The following is an 18,827-nucleotide window of genomic DNA, read 5'->3' as shown; positions in this document are numbered from 1 at the left end:
CCAGACACAGGGAACTTCCAAGTACAGAGGTGTGCTTGGAGTCTTTAAGCACTAGGGGTAGATAAGGGATGGCAAGAAGTTCAGTGTGGCTAAAGCAGAGCAAGGGAGATAATTAGGAGGAAATTTGACACATACTCAGAGTGAAATGGGAGGCAATCAGAAGGGCTGGGGCACAGGACTGACACAATTTGACTTATATTTTAAGTACATCCACTGAGTTAAGAATTGATGAAAAGGGAAGTTTTTAAAAGCCAGGACTATCAATTACCAGTCTATGACACTCATGTAGACTGCAGATGAGGGTGGCTCAGATGTAGAAGATATGACTGGCTTCTGGACATATTCTTCAGGTAGACCTGACAAGATTTACTGAGAGAATAGATGTAAGGTGTCAGAGATGGAGAGAGAGATGAGTCAAGAATGACAACGAGATTTTTGGCAGAGCAACTGGAAGAGTTGCCCTTAACCAAAGTAGGAAAGACTACATGAGGGGTAGATTTCAGGAAGGCCATCAGTAGCCCAATTTTGGGTCTGACAAGTGTGTGATACCCAATAGCTAACCAAATAGAGATATCAAGTAGGCAGGCTCATATGGAAATCTGGAATTAGGGAGAGAGATCTGAGCCAGAGACATACATTTGGAAATCACTAGCATATACACGGTAGAAAAAGTCACGAGGGGCTGGGTGCAGTGGCTCATGCCTGCAACCCCAACACTTTGTGAGGCCAAGGCAGAGAGATCACCTGAGGTCAGGAGTTTGAGACCAGGCTGGCCAACATAGGGAAATGCTGTCTCTACTAAAAATACAAAAATTAGCCGAGCATGGTGGCACCAACCTGTAATGCCAGCTACTCAGGAGGCTGAGGCAGGAGAATCACTTGAACCCAGGAGGTGGAGGTTGCAGTGAGCCGAGATCACACCACTGAACTCCAGCCTGGGTGACAGAGTGAAACTCTGTCTCAAAAAAAGAAAAAGTCATGAGAGAGAAGATTGAGGACTGAGCCCTCGGAAAAAACAATGTCCAAATGGAGAAAGATGAGGAGGAGCAAGCAAAAGAGGCCATGATGAATGGATTAGAAAGGCAGGAGGAAAAGCCTGAGGGACTGAGGTCCTGAAAGCCAAGTTGAAGACGCTGTTAGAGAGGAGATGTCCTCCATTGGCTCAAATTCTGCTAACAGATTAAATAAAATGAAGTGTACGAAAAATGCCTAGATTTATTACAGAAAAAAATTAGTGATAATCTTGAGGAAAAACAACGTTGGAGGAGTACTGAAACTGAAGACTTACTGGTGTGAGATCAAGAGTGAATGAAAAGAAAATTGAGTTCATGAGTGTAGACAGTTCTTTTAAGGACATCATACTTAGAAGTCATGGCTGAGAATGTTGTAATTTTCTTCACAGTCATGGAAAATAATAGACAATTAATTTCAAATTTTATATAACAGGTGTAGTCTTCAAATTTTACATAACAATTATATATTTTAAAAGTTATAAAATTATACACATGTGGCATTAAAAATGCCAGACTGAGGTGTTAAATTCTTAAAACTATAGAACTAAAAGTCACCTTAAACAATTCTAGATTCCATAAGCTGAATATCACTTTGTTCATGCTTATACATAAAGACCAAGAAACACTAAACGTTTCAAGGAGAGTATTTCTGGCTTGATAAAAATCAGCCAATTCTAGAACAGTTGATACTCATCAAATATACAAAGTAATTGATCACAGTAAACTACTGAGTTCTATTAACAGGAATAAAGTGGCAGAAATGCAGAAAATAGTCTTATGTTATAAATGAAATTTTAAAAATTATATGAAGTCACTGTGGAAAAATGTGGTGTGGTGAATACTGAAATATATCCTTTTCTAAAAGGAAGGATAATGTCACACATGCAGGACACTTTTATGAATAAGAGTTACTGCATTAGCAGCACCTTCCTTTTAGCACAAGGTCAGCACATTAGCACCTGTGGGCCAAATCCCACTGCCTGTTTTTGTAAGTCAAGTATCTTGGAACCCAGCCACGCTTATTCACTCTACAGTTCACAGAGTCAATTAGCTGGGTGTGATGTTGCACACCTGTGGTCCCAGCTAGCAGAGAGGCTGAGGTGGGAGGATCACTAGAGCCCAGAAAGTTGAGGCTGCAGTGAGCCATGATCACAAAACTGCACTCCAGCCTGGGCAACAGAGACCCTGTCTCAAAATTATATATACAGTCTGCAAAGCCTAAAATATTTATTAACTGACTCTTTGCAGAAAAATCTGACCAAATCCTGGTTTAGTAGATGAAAGATCCTTTGATACATTTTAATAAAAGTTTTACCCAATATACTGAAATGTTTATATTAAATATAGATCCCCATACAATCCCTTGGCAATATTCAGATTGAAGATCCAATATTTCAGCACTCAGGCACTGACAACAAAAATTTAATAACTAGCAATCAAGGTACAGTGTCAATGGAGCATGCAGCTTCCATTTGCAACACAGCAGATATTACAAGAATTCTAACAAAATTATCTTAAGATGTGTTATCAAAGTAAAGGTTTTAAATACATTTTAATTGTGAAATAATCCGTATACTCTAGATCTAACCTCATTTGTAAAAAATGGTTCCATACTACATTATTTTCTGGGAATGAAAATTGAGCTATTTCCTATTGGTAAGGATTTACTTTTAATAATGATAAATTCCTACTGATAAGGATCCATCTTTTGATATAATGATGCTGTAATAAATGTTCTTATATGTAAGTATATACGTAACAAATCTATACAAGTATCCTTAACATACATATATATCCTTACTATGTTATATATGTGTGTGTGAATATGCTACTCAATTAATGTTCGAAATGCATTTACCAACAGTGTACGACATGTCTTTTTCAATGAGACCATTTCCTTTGCAGCAACACAGATGGAGCTGGCGGCCACTATTCTAAGCAAACTAATGCAGAAACAGAAAATCAAATGCCACATATTCTTACTCATTTAGTGGAAACTAAACAATGAGAACTCATGGACACAAAGAGGAGAATAACAGGCAAAAGGGTCTACTTGAGGGTGGAGCATGGCTGGAGGGAGACGACCAAAAAACTACCTTTTGGGTATTTTGCTTATTATGTGGCTGATGAAATAATCTGTAGCCCAAACTTCCATGATACAGTTTACCTATATAACAAACTGCACATGTACCTCTGAAGCTAAAATAAAAGTTCACTAAAACGTAAAGAAATTCCCCTCACATTTGCCAATACTCGTTATTTTTCAAATAAATTAATGACTGGAAAAAATGGTAACTCATTTTTTGCTGATTTTCATTTTTCTGATTACCAGGCAAGGCTGAATATCCTAGGAAAAATATAAAATTTTTAATCATGAATATTAGCCCAAATTAGGATTAGTTTGACAGCATATGGCTGTCTCCTATTAAATGTTGCCATAGGCTTACCTGTGATACTCTTCATTCTCAGTGTCAGGAAATTGCTGACTTTCAGGTGTTCTGCTCTTGCTTTGTGGAATTAATCCATCATCACCATTGCCAGCAGCGGCATCATTAGTCAGGTTTTCTGGTAATCCCATATTATTACTTCCGTGCTTCTTCATGTCTTCTTCAGCCTTGAGTGGAAGTTTGATATTAAGGATATTAAGGATATTCACTTTATTGAATAAAAAGAACCTTTTAAATTGATTTTATCAATTGACTCAGTTTGTCATTATTGTAGTCATTAAAAATATTTCACACTTAAGTTTGATCATATATACAGAACAATTACCATCTAATTTTAAGATGTAATTATCATAACATTGTAAAGTTTGCTTCATTTCTGTTTGACTGAATAAAATAGAATTTTTCAAAATTCAAAAAGGGCCCTCCTTCATTTTGTGCTTTTATTCCCAACCACTCTTCAGAATCTTATATATATATTTATCCCATTTGACTCGTGGGAACACACAAATAAAAAGACAAAGATGCAAAATGTGTCTTCTTCTGTCTTTACCACCTAGATCTCACATTAAGCAGTCAGATTTAGAGGATGAGACACTGTGGGGCTTCAGGAATAGAAAGGAAGATTGCCCTTTTCTGCACTGAGATATTCTTCTCCCCCACTGCCTTTGATCATTTTTTTTTTCATTTGGTCCCTGGGATATCAAAAACGTGATGGTTCTCACTGAAACATGGGAACCAAAGTTCGCCACAACACAAGGAGCAGAGCAAAACTGCTGAGGTACAAGCGTGGATGCCCAGAAAATAAGATGCTCCCCAAATTTCACATTCCATAGCCATACAATTTTCTAGCTGGAAGATACACAGAATAAGAAATGATCTTCTTTAGCCACATTAACTATTGATAATCAGACTAAAACCAAGAAAGATAAAATGATTGATCCAAAGCTCCTAAAGTCACATGACCTAGCACTTTACGGCACCATTCAGGATTATTCCATAATAATGAAAGAATATCTCTGGGGTTTGTATCTCTTTAAAACTCAATCTACAGAATTCTTTCTGAGTTAAATATTAAATTTTTCACTGATGATTTATGCTACTTACATGATAGGATCATGTATGCCTATACTTACAACACTTTATTAAACAACATAATGTAAAAATCTAATTCAACAGAAACATTTGAATATAATGGTATACCTCTCTATCACAATCCTTGTTTATTTCTGGTTCTTGAGACATTTCCTGCAAATGCAAAAATAGAAGGTTAATTTGCTTGTTGTATTTCTGTGATGTTTCCTCTTTTGGAATGCATGTTTTAAAAATAATTTTATTTTAAGTAATCAAGTATAGACAATGAAAAATTAGAAAATAATTAAAATTAAAATTTAACTGTTAAAATAAATAATTAATTAAAATTAAAAATTAACTTTTTAATCTACGTTCAGCTACTGCCACATCACTGGCTTCTGACTAACATGAGAAAAATAATTCACCTTAGCCAACGGGAGAAGATAAACATGAACCAGCAAACTTAACTTTGTCACCATTTGTTTGGACTCCACTTAATTTGTTACGTGTTAAATCTGCCAAAAATGCATCAGCGGATGATTTGTAGTGTTGCAAAGTCTTCCTCACTTGAAAAGAGTTTACCTCACCAAACCCTAACCAGTGAGCCTCTACAGATTACTAACTGGATTGTAGGCATGCTTTCAATTATTAGGAGCTGAAATCAACACCAAACAGAAAGAAATGCAAATTCTTAAATTTTAATTGAAATTATATGTTGTAATACGATAGTGTTATGTATCTAGTTTATCTGCTTAAGTCCAGTTCTAATATATTCTAATGTGTACTAATGACAGTGGATAAAAATTTTAATAATCTGTACTGATTTTCTGCAACTGCAGTAAGTTCAAATGTTATTGTGTTTCTGCACTAACACCAAAGGTCCCATTCTGCAAGATACGATTCTTGTAATAGGCATTTGGGTTGCTTTTATGACCTGGTTCCCTCCCTGAAGAGAAACGCTGAGGTCAATGAGAGATCACAAGGCAGAATATATCTTTCACCTTGCTATCAGTGACTGCAATATAAAACTGCAGATTTTCAATCACTGGCCATGATTACTCTTCAACCACGAATCCAGCTCAGGGACCATCAGTGTTACATTGTTCATAATTCTATTGCTTAATAATATAATCCAATAATTGATGTTACTTTCTTTATCATGTCAGGGTGTTGTAAGAATAAAAGAACAAAGTTCTGGAATTTCTTTTGCCTCTATTCCAAAAGGAAAGATTACCTATAAGCTAATCAAAAAGGCAGATAAGAATATTTTAAATAAGAATATTGTAAAGTAAGAGTATTTTAAATTTTATAGTGGTTATGTTTTTTAAGTTAAGTTTCAAATGCTAACTTAGAATCTATTGATTCTTCTGTTAATGAGATTGCTGAATTTATTAAATTTTATGAATCTATTAAAAAGTTCTTAGAAAAAAGAATCTATTGATTCTCAAAACCTAGTCTGAAAGATAATTTCATTTGGACTACCTAATATTATTAAAGCAAAGAAAACAACATTAAATCAAACATTTAAATGTAAAATTTTCCATGCCTCTGGCTGGCTATTTTCACTGCCTTTAAGCCTTTGTGATTCTTCCTCTGATGTCAGCTTTAAGTCTTGTTCTGTTGAGAAATCCATATATTCAGTTAAAATGAACCACTTAGAACAGTTAAAAACTATTGCCTTTATAAAAATAGATTTAAGACAACATTTTATTTTATCTCATAAATTGAGTGTTTAGTGTTTCATGAAATAGTTACTTAGGAAATCACTCTCTAAGACTTCAACAAACCACTTGGGGAGACGCCTGATGAGATTCACTCACAAATTCATCCACCCAACATAAATGAACAAAACCACCAGAAACACAACTTTAAAATACAGTAGAAACATATAAGGTAACACAGTATGTTGTTCTCCACATCCTAATCATGAAGCAGTAAATGTAATGGAAAGGAAATTTAGTTTTAAAGAGAAACAAGTTTTCCTGCACTTAGCTACTCTGACTTTAAGGATAGTAACAGGCAGGGCCCAGGTAAGGTCGTGTTGACCCTGTCCAAGAAGCCAGAGCCCACAGGTATGGGTCCAGACATCCCAGAGCAAGGTTCAGAAAACAAATTCCTTTATCGTCTCCCCTTCCCCTCAGCATTTACTCATAGCTATTTGTACAAATGCATATATTTTGCAAGTTCCTCTTTTCCTTCAATGTAGTTGCAAAGTCACAAGCTATGCTGAGGTTGCAAAACTGTCACTATATGATTAACTGCCTTTGTTCTGCTTCTGTAAGCTTGCCTTTATAAGCTAGGCTCTGTCTTTGTTCAGGACTCAGCATTTGGATGCAAATCCACTGAACCGGTGTGCACCTAAATAAAATCCTGTTTCACCCACTGGGTCTCTCCTGCCTCCTGTTTTCTGCAACAATAGTACCTTATAAATGATTTCCAAAACTACTACTGACACCTTTATTAGTGCACAATGTCTTCCTAATATCTAAAATGTTTCCTCTACTATTCTGACAAATTTCTTTTCTTTTTTTTTCTTCTTCTTTTTTTTTTTTTTTTTTTTTTTTTTTTTTTTTTTTTTTTTTTGAGCCAAGGTCTTTCTCTGTCACCAGGCTGGAGTGCAGTGGCACAATCTCAGCTCACTGCAACCTCTGACTCCCTGGTTCAAGTGATTCTCCTGTCTCAGTCTCCCAAGAAGCTGGGATTACAGGCATGCACCATTATGCCCAGCTAATTTTCATATTTGTAGTAGAGATGGTGTTTCATGATTGGCCGGGATGTTCCTGATCTTTTGACCTTGTGATCCACCTCCTCCAGCCCCCCAAAATGCTGGGATTACAGTTGTGAGACACAACAACTGGCCTTATTTTCATCTTTTAAAACAATGATATGTGAAGTCTTCCTTGATTCTGCATGTCTTTCCCCAGATAAAAAGGTACCTCCTTCTTGAGGCTGCCTTCTGAACTTCACTGATTTTTCTACCGAATCTTTACCACCTGAACTGTACATTATTCCCCCACATGTCTGTCCCCTCTGCTCCAAGACTGCAGAGAACAGTCTTGCACATCATCTTTGTAAAAACAGTCTTTATTTTACTCAGAAATTTCTTATTGAGTCCTGCTACATACATGCTAGGCATTAGGGTTTAAAAACAATGAAAATAAAGCATGTCAGGGATGGCTTTTCTAGAACACATGCCCAAGCACAGACTGAAATATTGAGGCTAGGCAGATTAAAAGCAGTAGAGGGAAGGAAAGGGTAACAGCATTCCACACAGCAGCAAGAGCAGGAGTGAGGCCTGAAAGAGTGAACGAGTGAGTAGGACATTACCAGCAGCTCAGTAATGCCAGAGAAAGGGCGCACAGGGAAAAGGGCTAAAGATGGAGAGTGGGGCAGAAGTCAGATTATGAAACCTGATGTGTAATTTTAAGATGCTTGGACATTAATGTTCAAGAGTGATCCCTGGTCCTATCTGCATTTAGAAAAATATCATTTTAATGCCAAAACCAATATTCCTAGTGAGCCAATAGTCATTAAGACAAGGTGACAGATAGCTCTTGTGGACACAGCTGAGATGTTACTATGTAGCAAATTCTCAATAATTCTCATGAGCACTTGGAAAGTCAATTCTATAATAAGTCAAAGAAATTATAATCAATCACTTAATATTTGGTTTGGGAAGGTGCTTTCTAAAGTTATAGTGCATACGAATATAATTCATAGTTGTGAATTCAGAGATGTGACAATAAAGCAATGAAACTACACTGTGTTTGAGTCAGAAATCTTCAGCTTTCTATCTCGTCTTCCTACCCGGTCTGTAAATTCTAAGTATAATCTTGGTACTCACTCTCAAGTTTATGTTAAATACTAGCCTATAAAAAACACTCTTTCTCTTACTTCTTTTTGTTATTTATATGTTGCTGTTTTTAAAGGAAGAACACAAAAATGTCCCACTGAAGGGATTCTGTTTGGTTGCAGGCTACAAGAGGGGAAAAACAGAAAGCATATTTTGCAGAAAATAGTATTTTAGAAATCAGAACTATGACATGAAGTCAAGCAGGGCACTCTAGGACTGAATTTGCTGTGCTTCTTTAATACACTCCTTGCTCTCTTTCTTTTCTGGCAGCCGTGACTCACACAGGTCATGGAGACTATCATTCCCTAAGAGGAACACAATTCTGATATTCATCTTTATCTATTAAGTTCACCTATCCCAATTCTGTGTTCTGTGGATGCTGACTTTCGGTCACTGATGGTGATACACATGGGCATTTTCATCAACTTTCAGATTCTTTGATCTTTGATAAGTCTTGTTACTGAGAGTCAAAGTAGTAGGATGTGAGTTATAAATGCTGGTTATCCAATTACCTACTCAAAATATACTACATGAATATTCCATTAAACATGCATAGGAAAAAAATGGTCATTTCTGCTGACCTGCAGCTCTTTGCTCTTCTGTATTCACCAGAAAATTTCCTACTCCTTCCTCATGTCCAGGTTAAATACTAGTGTACGACCTGGAAACCTGTAAATCATCTGACATTTCTCTCAGTCCCCCAAGCCTTTCTCATTCAATTATCACTAAATCATATGGACTATACCTCTCTTCTGCCTCTGCTTTATATTCCCACTGCCACTGGGAACATAAACTTTACAAAATGGCTTCTATTTAAAAGAAAACCGTCAACTACTAATGTTAGTTCTTACATGAAAAAATTAAGCAAAACAAATAAAAAGGCATAACACCATAAAAACAAACACCAACATATTAAAATGAGTAACTGAGATTCCTAACTTTATTCCACCATGGATGGGTAAAAACCTTATAATACATTGATACTAGTCCAAGGATGTGTGACGGAAACTATAGCTGACTATTGCAAAAGCTTCCTTTGTCTCCTGGTTTCTTTCCATGGTAACCTTCCACCAATCCCAGGAAACTATAGGCCACAGTCCAAATTAAATCTGCCTTATGGCTTGTAAATAAAGTTTTATAGGAGCTCAGTCATGCCTGTTTGCTTACATAGAATCATGGTGGCTTTCACTCTACAACAGCAGACAACAGCAGGGAGTAAGTAGTTATAACAGAGACCACATAGTCTAAAATATTTCCCACCTGGTCCTTTACAGGAAAAGCTTGCTAACCCATTTTACACCATAACCAGAATGCCTTAATACTCAAATTTAATCTTGTGACTCCCCTGCTCCCATATCTCCAATGAGCCCCTGCAGCAAACCTTGTCGACTCCCTACCAATAGCCATTCCTTATTCTTTCTTGCAGAAGAAACACAAGTCTATTGGGATGTTTATTATCCGAATCTCCCTCCTCAGCCTCAGAAAGAGAAACGTTAATTCTAAGCTAATCACATATTTGCATTCCCAGTGCCTGGTTTGGGAATGAGCAGGTAGTGTAACACAGCCAATGAAATGTTACAGGAAGCCCCTTGTGTGTTTCTAAGTTTTCTCCCTGTTTAGAAAACACAGGTGAAGAAAAGAAGCCCTTGAGATGTTGTGTTGTGAGAACAAGATGTTTGGAGCTGTTGCAGATTACCCAACCATGAAAGGAGACATGAATAAAACACTGTCCACAGCACAGAAAGAGGGACAAGAGGGATCCCTAGGATATCACTGAACAAACAAAACAACTCTGGTTCCTACTGTTTTCACCACTGCTCATCAGTATTTGCAGTCCAAAGCATTCTACCTGGTAAACTTCCCATGGCCCACAGGATAAAACCTACTCATTTCTGTAGTATTAAAAAGTCTGTCATAAACTTGCCTTAGCTAAGTATTCACCTCATTCCCAACCTCTGGTATCTCACACTTTTGGTGCTAGCAAAAGTGAACTGCTCAGAAACCCTGCAAAGTTCACTCAAGCATCTTGTCTTTTGCACTTGCTGCCCTTCCTGCCAAACAGGCAATCTCCTTAGATGTTCCTTCTGGCCAACACACAATCTTGTTGCATGTTCCTTCTGTCAAACATTATTCTTCTGCTTCTTTACCTAGAAAAATTCTTCTCACTCTGCATGCTTCCCTTGAATCATACCTACTTTTTTTTTTTTTTTTTTTTACCAAAACTTTCATTCCTCATCACATATGTCTGGCACATAATCAATATATAATAAATTATAAGCTTCCAGTGGGCATCTAGCACACAGTAAGAACTGAATAAAGTAGTGAAATAAAAAAAAATGACAATGATAATAACAAGCTCCTGTCTGTATTTTTAATTGTGTTCTGTTGCATTAGAAAAATGGTTAGTATCTAAAAGACATTTGATAGTTATTTGTTAAGTGAAGTGAAAATATAAATGGAAATATTTTCTTTGTAAATTCTATTGAAAAAGCACAGAAATGAAATAGAGACAGCTCTATTATGAGCACCTTTAGAATCAAAACTACATCTGCTCCATCTTTATCTCCTGCAACTTGTAAAACCAAACTTATAAAAGTTCTTTGATAAATTGATGGCTAAATTAAAGGTGTCCTCATACCGTTTGGGTTATACAATGTATTAGGTGTCCACAACCAGGTAGCATACTAGCATTTTTGTTACTGTGAAACATTTTTCTAATTTTATTATAATCTCCTGAGCCAAGAGTTGAGAAATTTGTATATTTATTATGACAATCTTTTGGCAAATGGTAGCAGAGCATTTGTTCTAACAAAATTGCTGTTATCATGACAACTAACCAACAGGTAGAAGAGCACATCTTGGTCCAACAAAGTAAATGTGTCTCTTTCCAACTTCAAATGAGGAGGAATGAAGTCAGTAATAGTGAGACCTTGTTGGGACAAGCATATGTAACATAACTTTGCTTCAGCATTCTTTTGAGATCAAAAATTCCTTACTTTTACTTTTTTATCTATGGTAGGACCACCCAGAGCAGGGGTCCTCAGCTCCCATGCTACAGACTGGTAGCAGTCCATGGATTATTATGAACCACACCACACAGGAAGAGGTGAGCAGTAAGCAAACCAGGGAAGCTTCACCTGTACTTATGGCCAACCAATAATAATGGCTCATATTATTGCCTGAACTCTGCCCCTTCCTAGATCAGTGATAGCACTAGATACTCATTGGAGCATGAACCCTGTTGTGAACTGCCCACCCGAGGGATCTAGGTGTGTGCTTCATATGAGAATCTAATGCCTGATGATCTGTCACTGTCTCATGTTGCCCCCAGATGAGACCATCTAGTTGCAGAAAAACAAGCTCAGAGCTTCCACAGATTCTACATGATGGTAAGTTGTATAATTATTTCATTATATATTACAATGTAATAATAATATAAATAAAGTAGCACAATAAATGTAACATGACTAAATAATCCTGAAACTATCCCCACCTTCCCCCAGCCCATAGAAAGACTGTCTTCCACAAAACTGGTCCCTGGTACCAAAAAGATTGGGGACAACTGACCTAAAGTAATTCACTATCACAAGTGTTACCTGGATTGCTGTTTTCAGAAGAGATTTTTAGCATCTGTTTTTCTTTGTAGTCAGAAAGTAATTGGCAAATTCTATGTATAAAAATGTAATAAACCAAATTACTATTTTAATACTGATGTAAAACACTTACCAAATATAAAATTCTTAGAGTATTTCAAACAATATCATAATATCAGAACTTAACAGTATTATCCCATCCACTTATGAGTACATTCTACAAACTTCTCTTGAAGCTTCTAAGTAAAGAAGACAAAAATGTAGGGTGAAATGCTCATAAATTGAGAGCAGTGTGACCCAGTAAATTAGCTTGCATTAGCATGACATAATAGAAAGTGTTCCAACTCTGCTTAAGTCCTAGCTCCATAATGAACAGCTGCTATTTGTTCTTGGATGACTTGCTTATCTTCTTCAACACAGTGAGGACTTTACTGCCTTCTTTCACTAGGTTGTTACAAAGATTTAACAAGATAACATTTTTTAAATGCTCAGAGAAATAGTAAAGCAAAGGAATAATCTGTTCCTAAACATTATAACTAAAATTATCTTGGAATCCCAAATAAAACCCAATGCATATTTTGTTCATAGGTTCTAATATGCAAATGTTATAGTTTTCAGCAAATGTTATTAAGTCTTAATTTTGCTTCTTAGTTTTCCTGCTCCTTAGGGCTTATAATTCTGGGCATCTCAACTACGTCTTAGTTTGTAACTAAATTTACTCATAAATATCTCATTAAAGTAGATAATGTGAGTGTCCACTATTACGGAGTTGACCAATCACACCAAGGGCAGAAAAACCAATGGATGTTAAGACCTGGCTTGGACCAGTGATCCTTCTCTACCGACTCCAACTCTGAGCCAGCGGATGTTTCGTAGGATAATGGTTTATATTGATGTTCAATTCCAGCTGACATGGAGACCAAAACTCTACCTATATGTTTTTTAGTTTCCATGAAGAAGTTGTAAGTTGACATTCTCTAATTTTTGACATACACACTAGGAACATATTTTGCACCAAACACATTATTCAGCTCTGAATCACCTCATAGACCATCTTACATGACTATTTTTTTAGTGCAAATCACAATTTCAATTTTTTGGTGGCACCCATGTTTTGCTTTGATTCACACTGTTTCCTTAGAGCTAGTCAGCAAATAGTCAAATGACCTTCCAGTGACTGACCAAACTATGGAATGCTTCAAAAATTTGTGCTGCTTCCTTATGCAGAAGCCATGCTAATTTTCTCTGTATTGTTCCCATTTTAGGATAAGTGCTGCTGAAGCAAGCACAAAGCCCTACTTTTACACATGATTAGTGATGAGTCATGCACAGGGCTTGGTTCTGTTAAGTCCAACTAACCTACTTGAGATTCTGAGAATTCTCTTCAATGGCTCCCTGTGAGGTAGAATTTGAAAATATTTTAAAATCTTGAGTTACAGATGAAGTAGCTTGGACGATTTTCATTATCATGTAAAAGAGATCACTCAAGGGCCGACCACAACTGGGGAGCCACTGCTCGGAGAAGGTTCATATGGGACTTTCTACTGCCTAAGGTTCTATAGAGAATATAAAGGTGCCTCATAGTACAGATCTGATAGCAAAGAAGAAGAAACAAACACTGATCTCTTTCTGTCACATTATTTGAACCCCTCTGACCCTTTAGAACAAGCCCAATTAATATCTGCCAGAGAAAAGACCAACAACGGCCTCAAAGGATCTTGTACCATGAAGGTCTCAGCTAATTCTTGGCTAAGATGTGGTTTCCACATTAGGTTCTGAATATGGGGGCAAGTGTCAATTTGCTCACTTTGTCTGCAGATCAAGTCAGGATGCCCAGCTGCCAGAGCAGGGTGCTGGTGCTTTGGGAACAATGGCTGAGCATAGAAGCATAGATATGGGAACTTCAAGACTTGAGGGATCTGAATCAGTAAGGGCATCTTGGTGTCAAAGGTCAACCATTACCAGGCAACAGGACCAGTTTGAGTGGCAACAACGCAGCAACAGAAACAAGGGAAACATCAGAATGACTGGAATGTCCTTTTTATTCTCCTCCTTCTGACTTGATAAAAGGGACTGTCTTCCTTGGATTTAGTGAATCCCTTCAGTTATTGAAAAATTCAAGGAGTATGTAGGAAATAGTCTCCAGAAGACAGTACAAGGTTTTCTGTTAAGCTGGACATTTCAAGACCCAAATAACTAATCAGAAAAATCAAAGATATGACACTGTTTTTTAATCCCATCCATAGGTGTTATACTTGGATGAAATGAACAATGTTGGGATCTCTAAGTATCAAGGTTTTTTTTTTTTTTTTTTTTTTTTGAGAGGGAGTCTCGCGGTGTCGCCCGGGCTGGAGTGTAGTGGCCGGATCTCAGCTCACTGCAAGCTCCGCCTCCCGGGTTTACGCCATTCTCCTGCCTCAGCCTCCCGAGTAGCTGGGACTACAGGCGCCCGCCACCTCGCCCGGCTATTTTTTTGTATTTTTTAGTAGAGACGGGATTTCACTGCGTTAGCCAGGATGGTCTCGATCTCCTGACCTCGTGATCCGCCCGTCTCGGCCTCCCAAAGTGCTGGGATTACAGGCTTGAGCCACCGTGCCCGGCAGTATCAAGGTCTTAAAAGTCCTGAGATAAAGAATCCTGTATCCATTGGTACTTCTAAATTGTCTTGCTTTTTTTCCGATTTCTGGCTGATGCAGGGGACTAACTGACTGCCACTCTAAAACTAGCTGAAAGGCACTATGACATCTCACCTGATATATAAGATGCTATTGTTATAATTATTTTAAACCTCAATTTAGCATTAACTCGCCTTTTAATGTAAACACTTACACATTATGATGACTAGAAACAGCATAGTCTCTGGCCGTCTGTTCAGATAGATCTTTAGAAGAGACATCAATATTTTGCTCGAGTAGAAGGCTGACTATACTTGCTGATCCACAACGTACAGCAAGTATGAGAGCATTTCTAAAATGACAGAGATCATTTCTCCCTTAGGAACTGTAATATAAACTTATTTTAAAAGCTAATTTGATATACTTTATCAACTTAACATCTTGCCTGTCCATGCAGAATTAAAGATTTACATGCACTAAAACACACAAGCACTTGGGTGCTTAAGTGTTCATCTTTGTAAAATACCAACAAGGTTTAAAGGAAGGGACAACAAGGAAACCTCTTATCTCGGGGAGGTATTGGAAAGTAGAAGACATTAATTTAAAGTCTTTCAATGGGCAAGAAACAATGCTAGGGCCACTTATCTGAAGTGGACAAAGTTATAAGTGAAGATTTCCTTACAGCTTCCCTAGACTGATATGCTGTAATAGAAAATCAGCTAGAGGGTAAGATAAGTAAGAGCTCTCTGCTTGCTGAAAGCAGTAATATTAATAATAATGGTAAGAATAGTCATAAGAGTTTCAGTTAATGATGCCAATAAGCATGTGCTAGGCACTGAATTAAATGCCATATATATCTTCCTTACTTATGCACAATCAATTTGAAGGATATATTCTCCTACTTTTCATATATGACAACACATTTGGTGGTAAATAAGATTCCCAAGGTCACACACTTACCAAGTAAGAAAGCCAGGGATTAAACCCAGTCTTGTGTGAATCCAAAGCCTAGCTCTTTTCTCTTTATCACCCACCTACGGCTTGCCTTCATTAAAGGAAAAGTGTATCCACTTAAAACTATCTTCACTCCCTCTCTCCATACCAATTAAAAATAAAACCATCAAAATACACTGGAAATAAAAAAGGAAAAGCTGTTGGACCCACAGTATGTGGGAATAGCAATTAATTGTCATGTAGGGATAAGCTAACATTAATATTCTTCAAACAAGGCAACTTAAAGCAGAGTCATTGAATAGAAAAAAGGATTTTCAACTCCTATTTATGTTTCATGCAGCATATTTAGCAGAAAAGCATATAAGATACAGAGGTTAAAAACTACTAGAAAAGGTTAAGAAGTTCAATACTGGGTCATAAAGTAAACTAAAAGCTAAAGTTCACATTTCATAAAATTAACATGAAATCCCTTTAGCTAACATAATATCATCTAACCAAAAACATCATACAACAAATAACATCAGTCAATACAATAAGAGAAGATGAATCCTACTAAAACTGTTCTTCATGTTGCCCAGTCCAAATAATTGTTTTTCTACTTAACTGATTTGTGTTGATACTCATCACTATGTCCCAAAAAGTATAATTTAATCTTACTAATTTATTATTTATGACTTGAGTGACTACTATCAATCTCGAACAGCACACAGATTAAAAGAAATAACTATACCTTCCACATCTGTCACGTGCACTTAAATTAGCTTTTTTCTTGATTAAAAATTTTACCACTTGCTGTTTTTGTCCATGTACGCCAAGCAAAAGTGGTGTGAGGCCATGCTGTAAAACAATATAAAACAAAAACAATATGTAATTTAAAAAATCATGTATTTCTCAGCTGAACTGGAAACTTTATATAAGATCCCATGGACTTACACTCATATAGAAAGTAAATCAAATGTAGCTGCTTCCATCTCACTCTTCTGTGCTTTCCCACATGCTGCTGCTTCCCTTGGAAACACCCCTTCGCTGCCTGACCACATCAACTCTGATCATCTCAAAAACTCACTTTCAACATTTACTGCTTCTAAGACTCTTTGCTTCTAACCCAGCATTTGGCATGGCACTTTTGGATGATGATTTTTTTTTTCCATTTAAACAAAGAGCTTCTTGAGGGCAGGGGATGTATCTTTTATCTCTATATTATCCAACCCTAAGACAAAATTCTTGTGTATAAAGCAAGAATTTGAATGTAAAATATTTCTTTAGTTTCACATGTTTTACCAAAAGTTCAAGCTCCAATGTGCAATAAAAATTGCTATTAATACTCCTACTGCCCATTTGAAGAATTTTTCCATTCATTCATTTAAAATCTATTTGTATTTACTTTTTCCAGATTGTTAACTAAATCATCAGTTCATAGGATTACTGAAACTAACAGAATTCCCGTCTATATTCTTAATAACTCCATGGTTTTTAGTGTTTAAACCTGTCATCTTGATTATGTCAAAGCTCTGCAAACATAAGAGACATAATGGATAGTCCACAATACAGCTTCAGTTGATTAAAAAAAAGGTTTAGAATTTGCTACAATTCTAATTGAGAAAACTCTGCTCTTAACAATGACTTACTGACCTAAGCACTTGAATATCTGAACAAAGAGACACAAAATCCTGAGAGGGCCATTCTCTACTTAATGAAAGACTACTCACTGCAAATTTCTAAAGACCTTCTGAATGGCAGGGAATAACTGAAGGTATAAAGGAAAAGATATTATTCCGTAAGCTGATAGTGCCAATAATATTCATTTTAATGTCTCATCCACATATAAAAGTCAGACTTGGCCAGGAATGGGGCTCACACCTGTAATCCTAGCATTTTGGGAGGCTGAGGTGGGTGATTCACTTGAGCCCAGGAGTTCAAGGTCAGCCTGAAAAACATGGCATTAACCTCGTCTCTACTAAAAAAAAACAAACAAACAAACACAAAACAACAACAAAAAAAAAACTGAGATTGGAGAACCACCTGAGCTTGGGGAGGTCAAGGCTGTGGTAAGCTGTGATCACACCACTGCACTACAGCCTGGGGAACAGATTGAGACCCCATCTCAAAAACAAACCAAAAAAAAGTTAGATTAATGTTATTGGAAAGGAAAGATTGAAAGGAATTAGCACATATCCAACTCCAACTCTTCTAGAAATATCTTAAGTTTCTGAGACATAAGAATTTACATATTACACTTATGTATTCATGGTTCTTAAGCAGAAGTGTATCCAGATTTTAAGAAATTTGTTGTTGTTGTTGTTGTTGTTGTTGTTGTTAGAGACAGGGTCTCAGTATGTTGACTAGGCTAGACTCGAATTCCTGAGCTCAAGCAATCCTCCCACCTCAGACTCCCCAGCAACTGGGACTACAGCCATGCAACACCATGCCTGGCTTCAAGGAAACATTTTTAAGTGTACATATTAGACTTACTCTATCAAAATCTTCAGGGGAAAGCCTAGACTTGTGGATTATTTAAAAATTTTCCTGAGGTAACTGGAATGCACAACTCTAGCTGGAAGCTAGTGCAATAGATGATTACTTCAGTCTCAGCGCTCATCCACATAACCAATTCCCTTTATCATTTGAGGATTTGGCCAAAAAGAGGAAAGAGTAGGAGAGACACTCATTTGCTGAAAATATCACATAATTTTCCCCGGTAAGAGTAGAACAAGGTCTAGTAAACTCAAAATCCAACCTGATCTTGTTCCTTATAAGCCCCTTATCACCCACCTTCCCATCAAGATATTCTAGAGTTGAAAGCAGAGTTGAGACTCCAATTGGCCATTTTTACCAGAATAGGACACTAAGTCAGTTAATTACTTGTCGTTCCCTCTGCTCAAGTGTTTCCCACTACATTACCACCTATTCACTGCCAATCTGGATCCTCAGAGAGGCTTCCTGAAATTGATCTCTAAGCAGTTTACAACCCACTAACTCCCTCTCCCAAACTGAAAACTGTCATTCTCTAAAATTGAAAAGAACCTTGTCTCACCATACAAAGGAAACAAATGAATGATCAACAGCAACACACACACACACAGAAAACCTCTTCATGGTCTTTCCCTCCATTACCTAATTTCCAAATTGGTCTTGATATTTCTGATTGCTGTCTTTTTCCCTTTCCGCTTCTGCCTCATGTGCAATCAGAAATATCTTAAGACTTGTCACTGAGAAAAAGACTTGTCACTGAGAAATCCATCACCTCATATCTATTACTGTTTTTTTTTTTTTTTTTTTTT

The 18,827-nt window shown here is 36.9% G+C and overlaps 1 protein-coding gene, 1 non-coding gene and 1 pseudogene across 5 annotated transcripts in view; all 3 read right to left on the bottom strand.

Moving 5' to 3' along the window:
- The window catches only part of LOC126929266 (POTE ankyrin domain family member G-like), a 114,288-nt pseudogene that overhangs the window by 36,632 nt on the left and 58,829 nt on the right, over positions 1-18,827 (bottom strand). The gene's annotated exons all lie outside the window — the stretch shown is intronic.
- LOC126929265 (POTE ankyrin domain family member G-like) overlaps positions 1-18,827 on the bottom strand; it is a 45,656-nt gene that overhangs the window by 20,425 nt on the left and 6,404 nt on the right. For all 3 annotated transcript variants that reach the window (XM_050745452.1, XM_050745453.1, XM_050745454.1), the window contains exons 5-10: positions 16,277-16,383; positions 14,807-14,944; positions 11,981-12,051; positions 6,078-6,148; positions 4,661-4,705; positions 3,461-3,627 (exon numbers count right to left, since the gene is read on the bottom strand). In XM_050745452.1, the coding sequence (XP_050601409.1) occupies positions 3,461-3,627; positions 4,661-4,705; positions 6,078-6,148; positions 11,981-12,051; positions 14,807-14,944; positions 16,277-16,383 (599 nt within the window). The remainder of the gene's footprint in view (positions 1-3,460; positions 3,628-4,660; positions 4,706-6,077; positions 6,149-11,980; positions 12,052-14,806; positions 14,945-16,276; positions 16,384-18,827) is intronic.
- LOC126929874 (U6 spliceosomal RNA) lies at positions 13,160-13,266 on the bottom strand. Its single transcript, XR_007717313.1, has one exon. It is a non-coding gene; the product is annotated as a U6 spliceosomal RNA (small nuclear RNA).

This window comes from Macaca thibetana, chromosome 10, assembly GCF_024542745.1.
Source record: "Macaca thibetana thibetana isolate TM-01 chromosome 10, ASM2454274v1, whole genome shotgun sequence".
Lineage (NCBI taxonomy): Eukaryota > Metazoa > Chordata > Mammalia > Primates > Cercopithecidae > Macaca > Macaca thibetana.
Note: the sequence above shows the minus strand (reverse complement) of the source record. Positions and strands in the feature narration are given on the sequence as shown.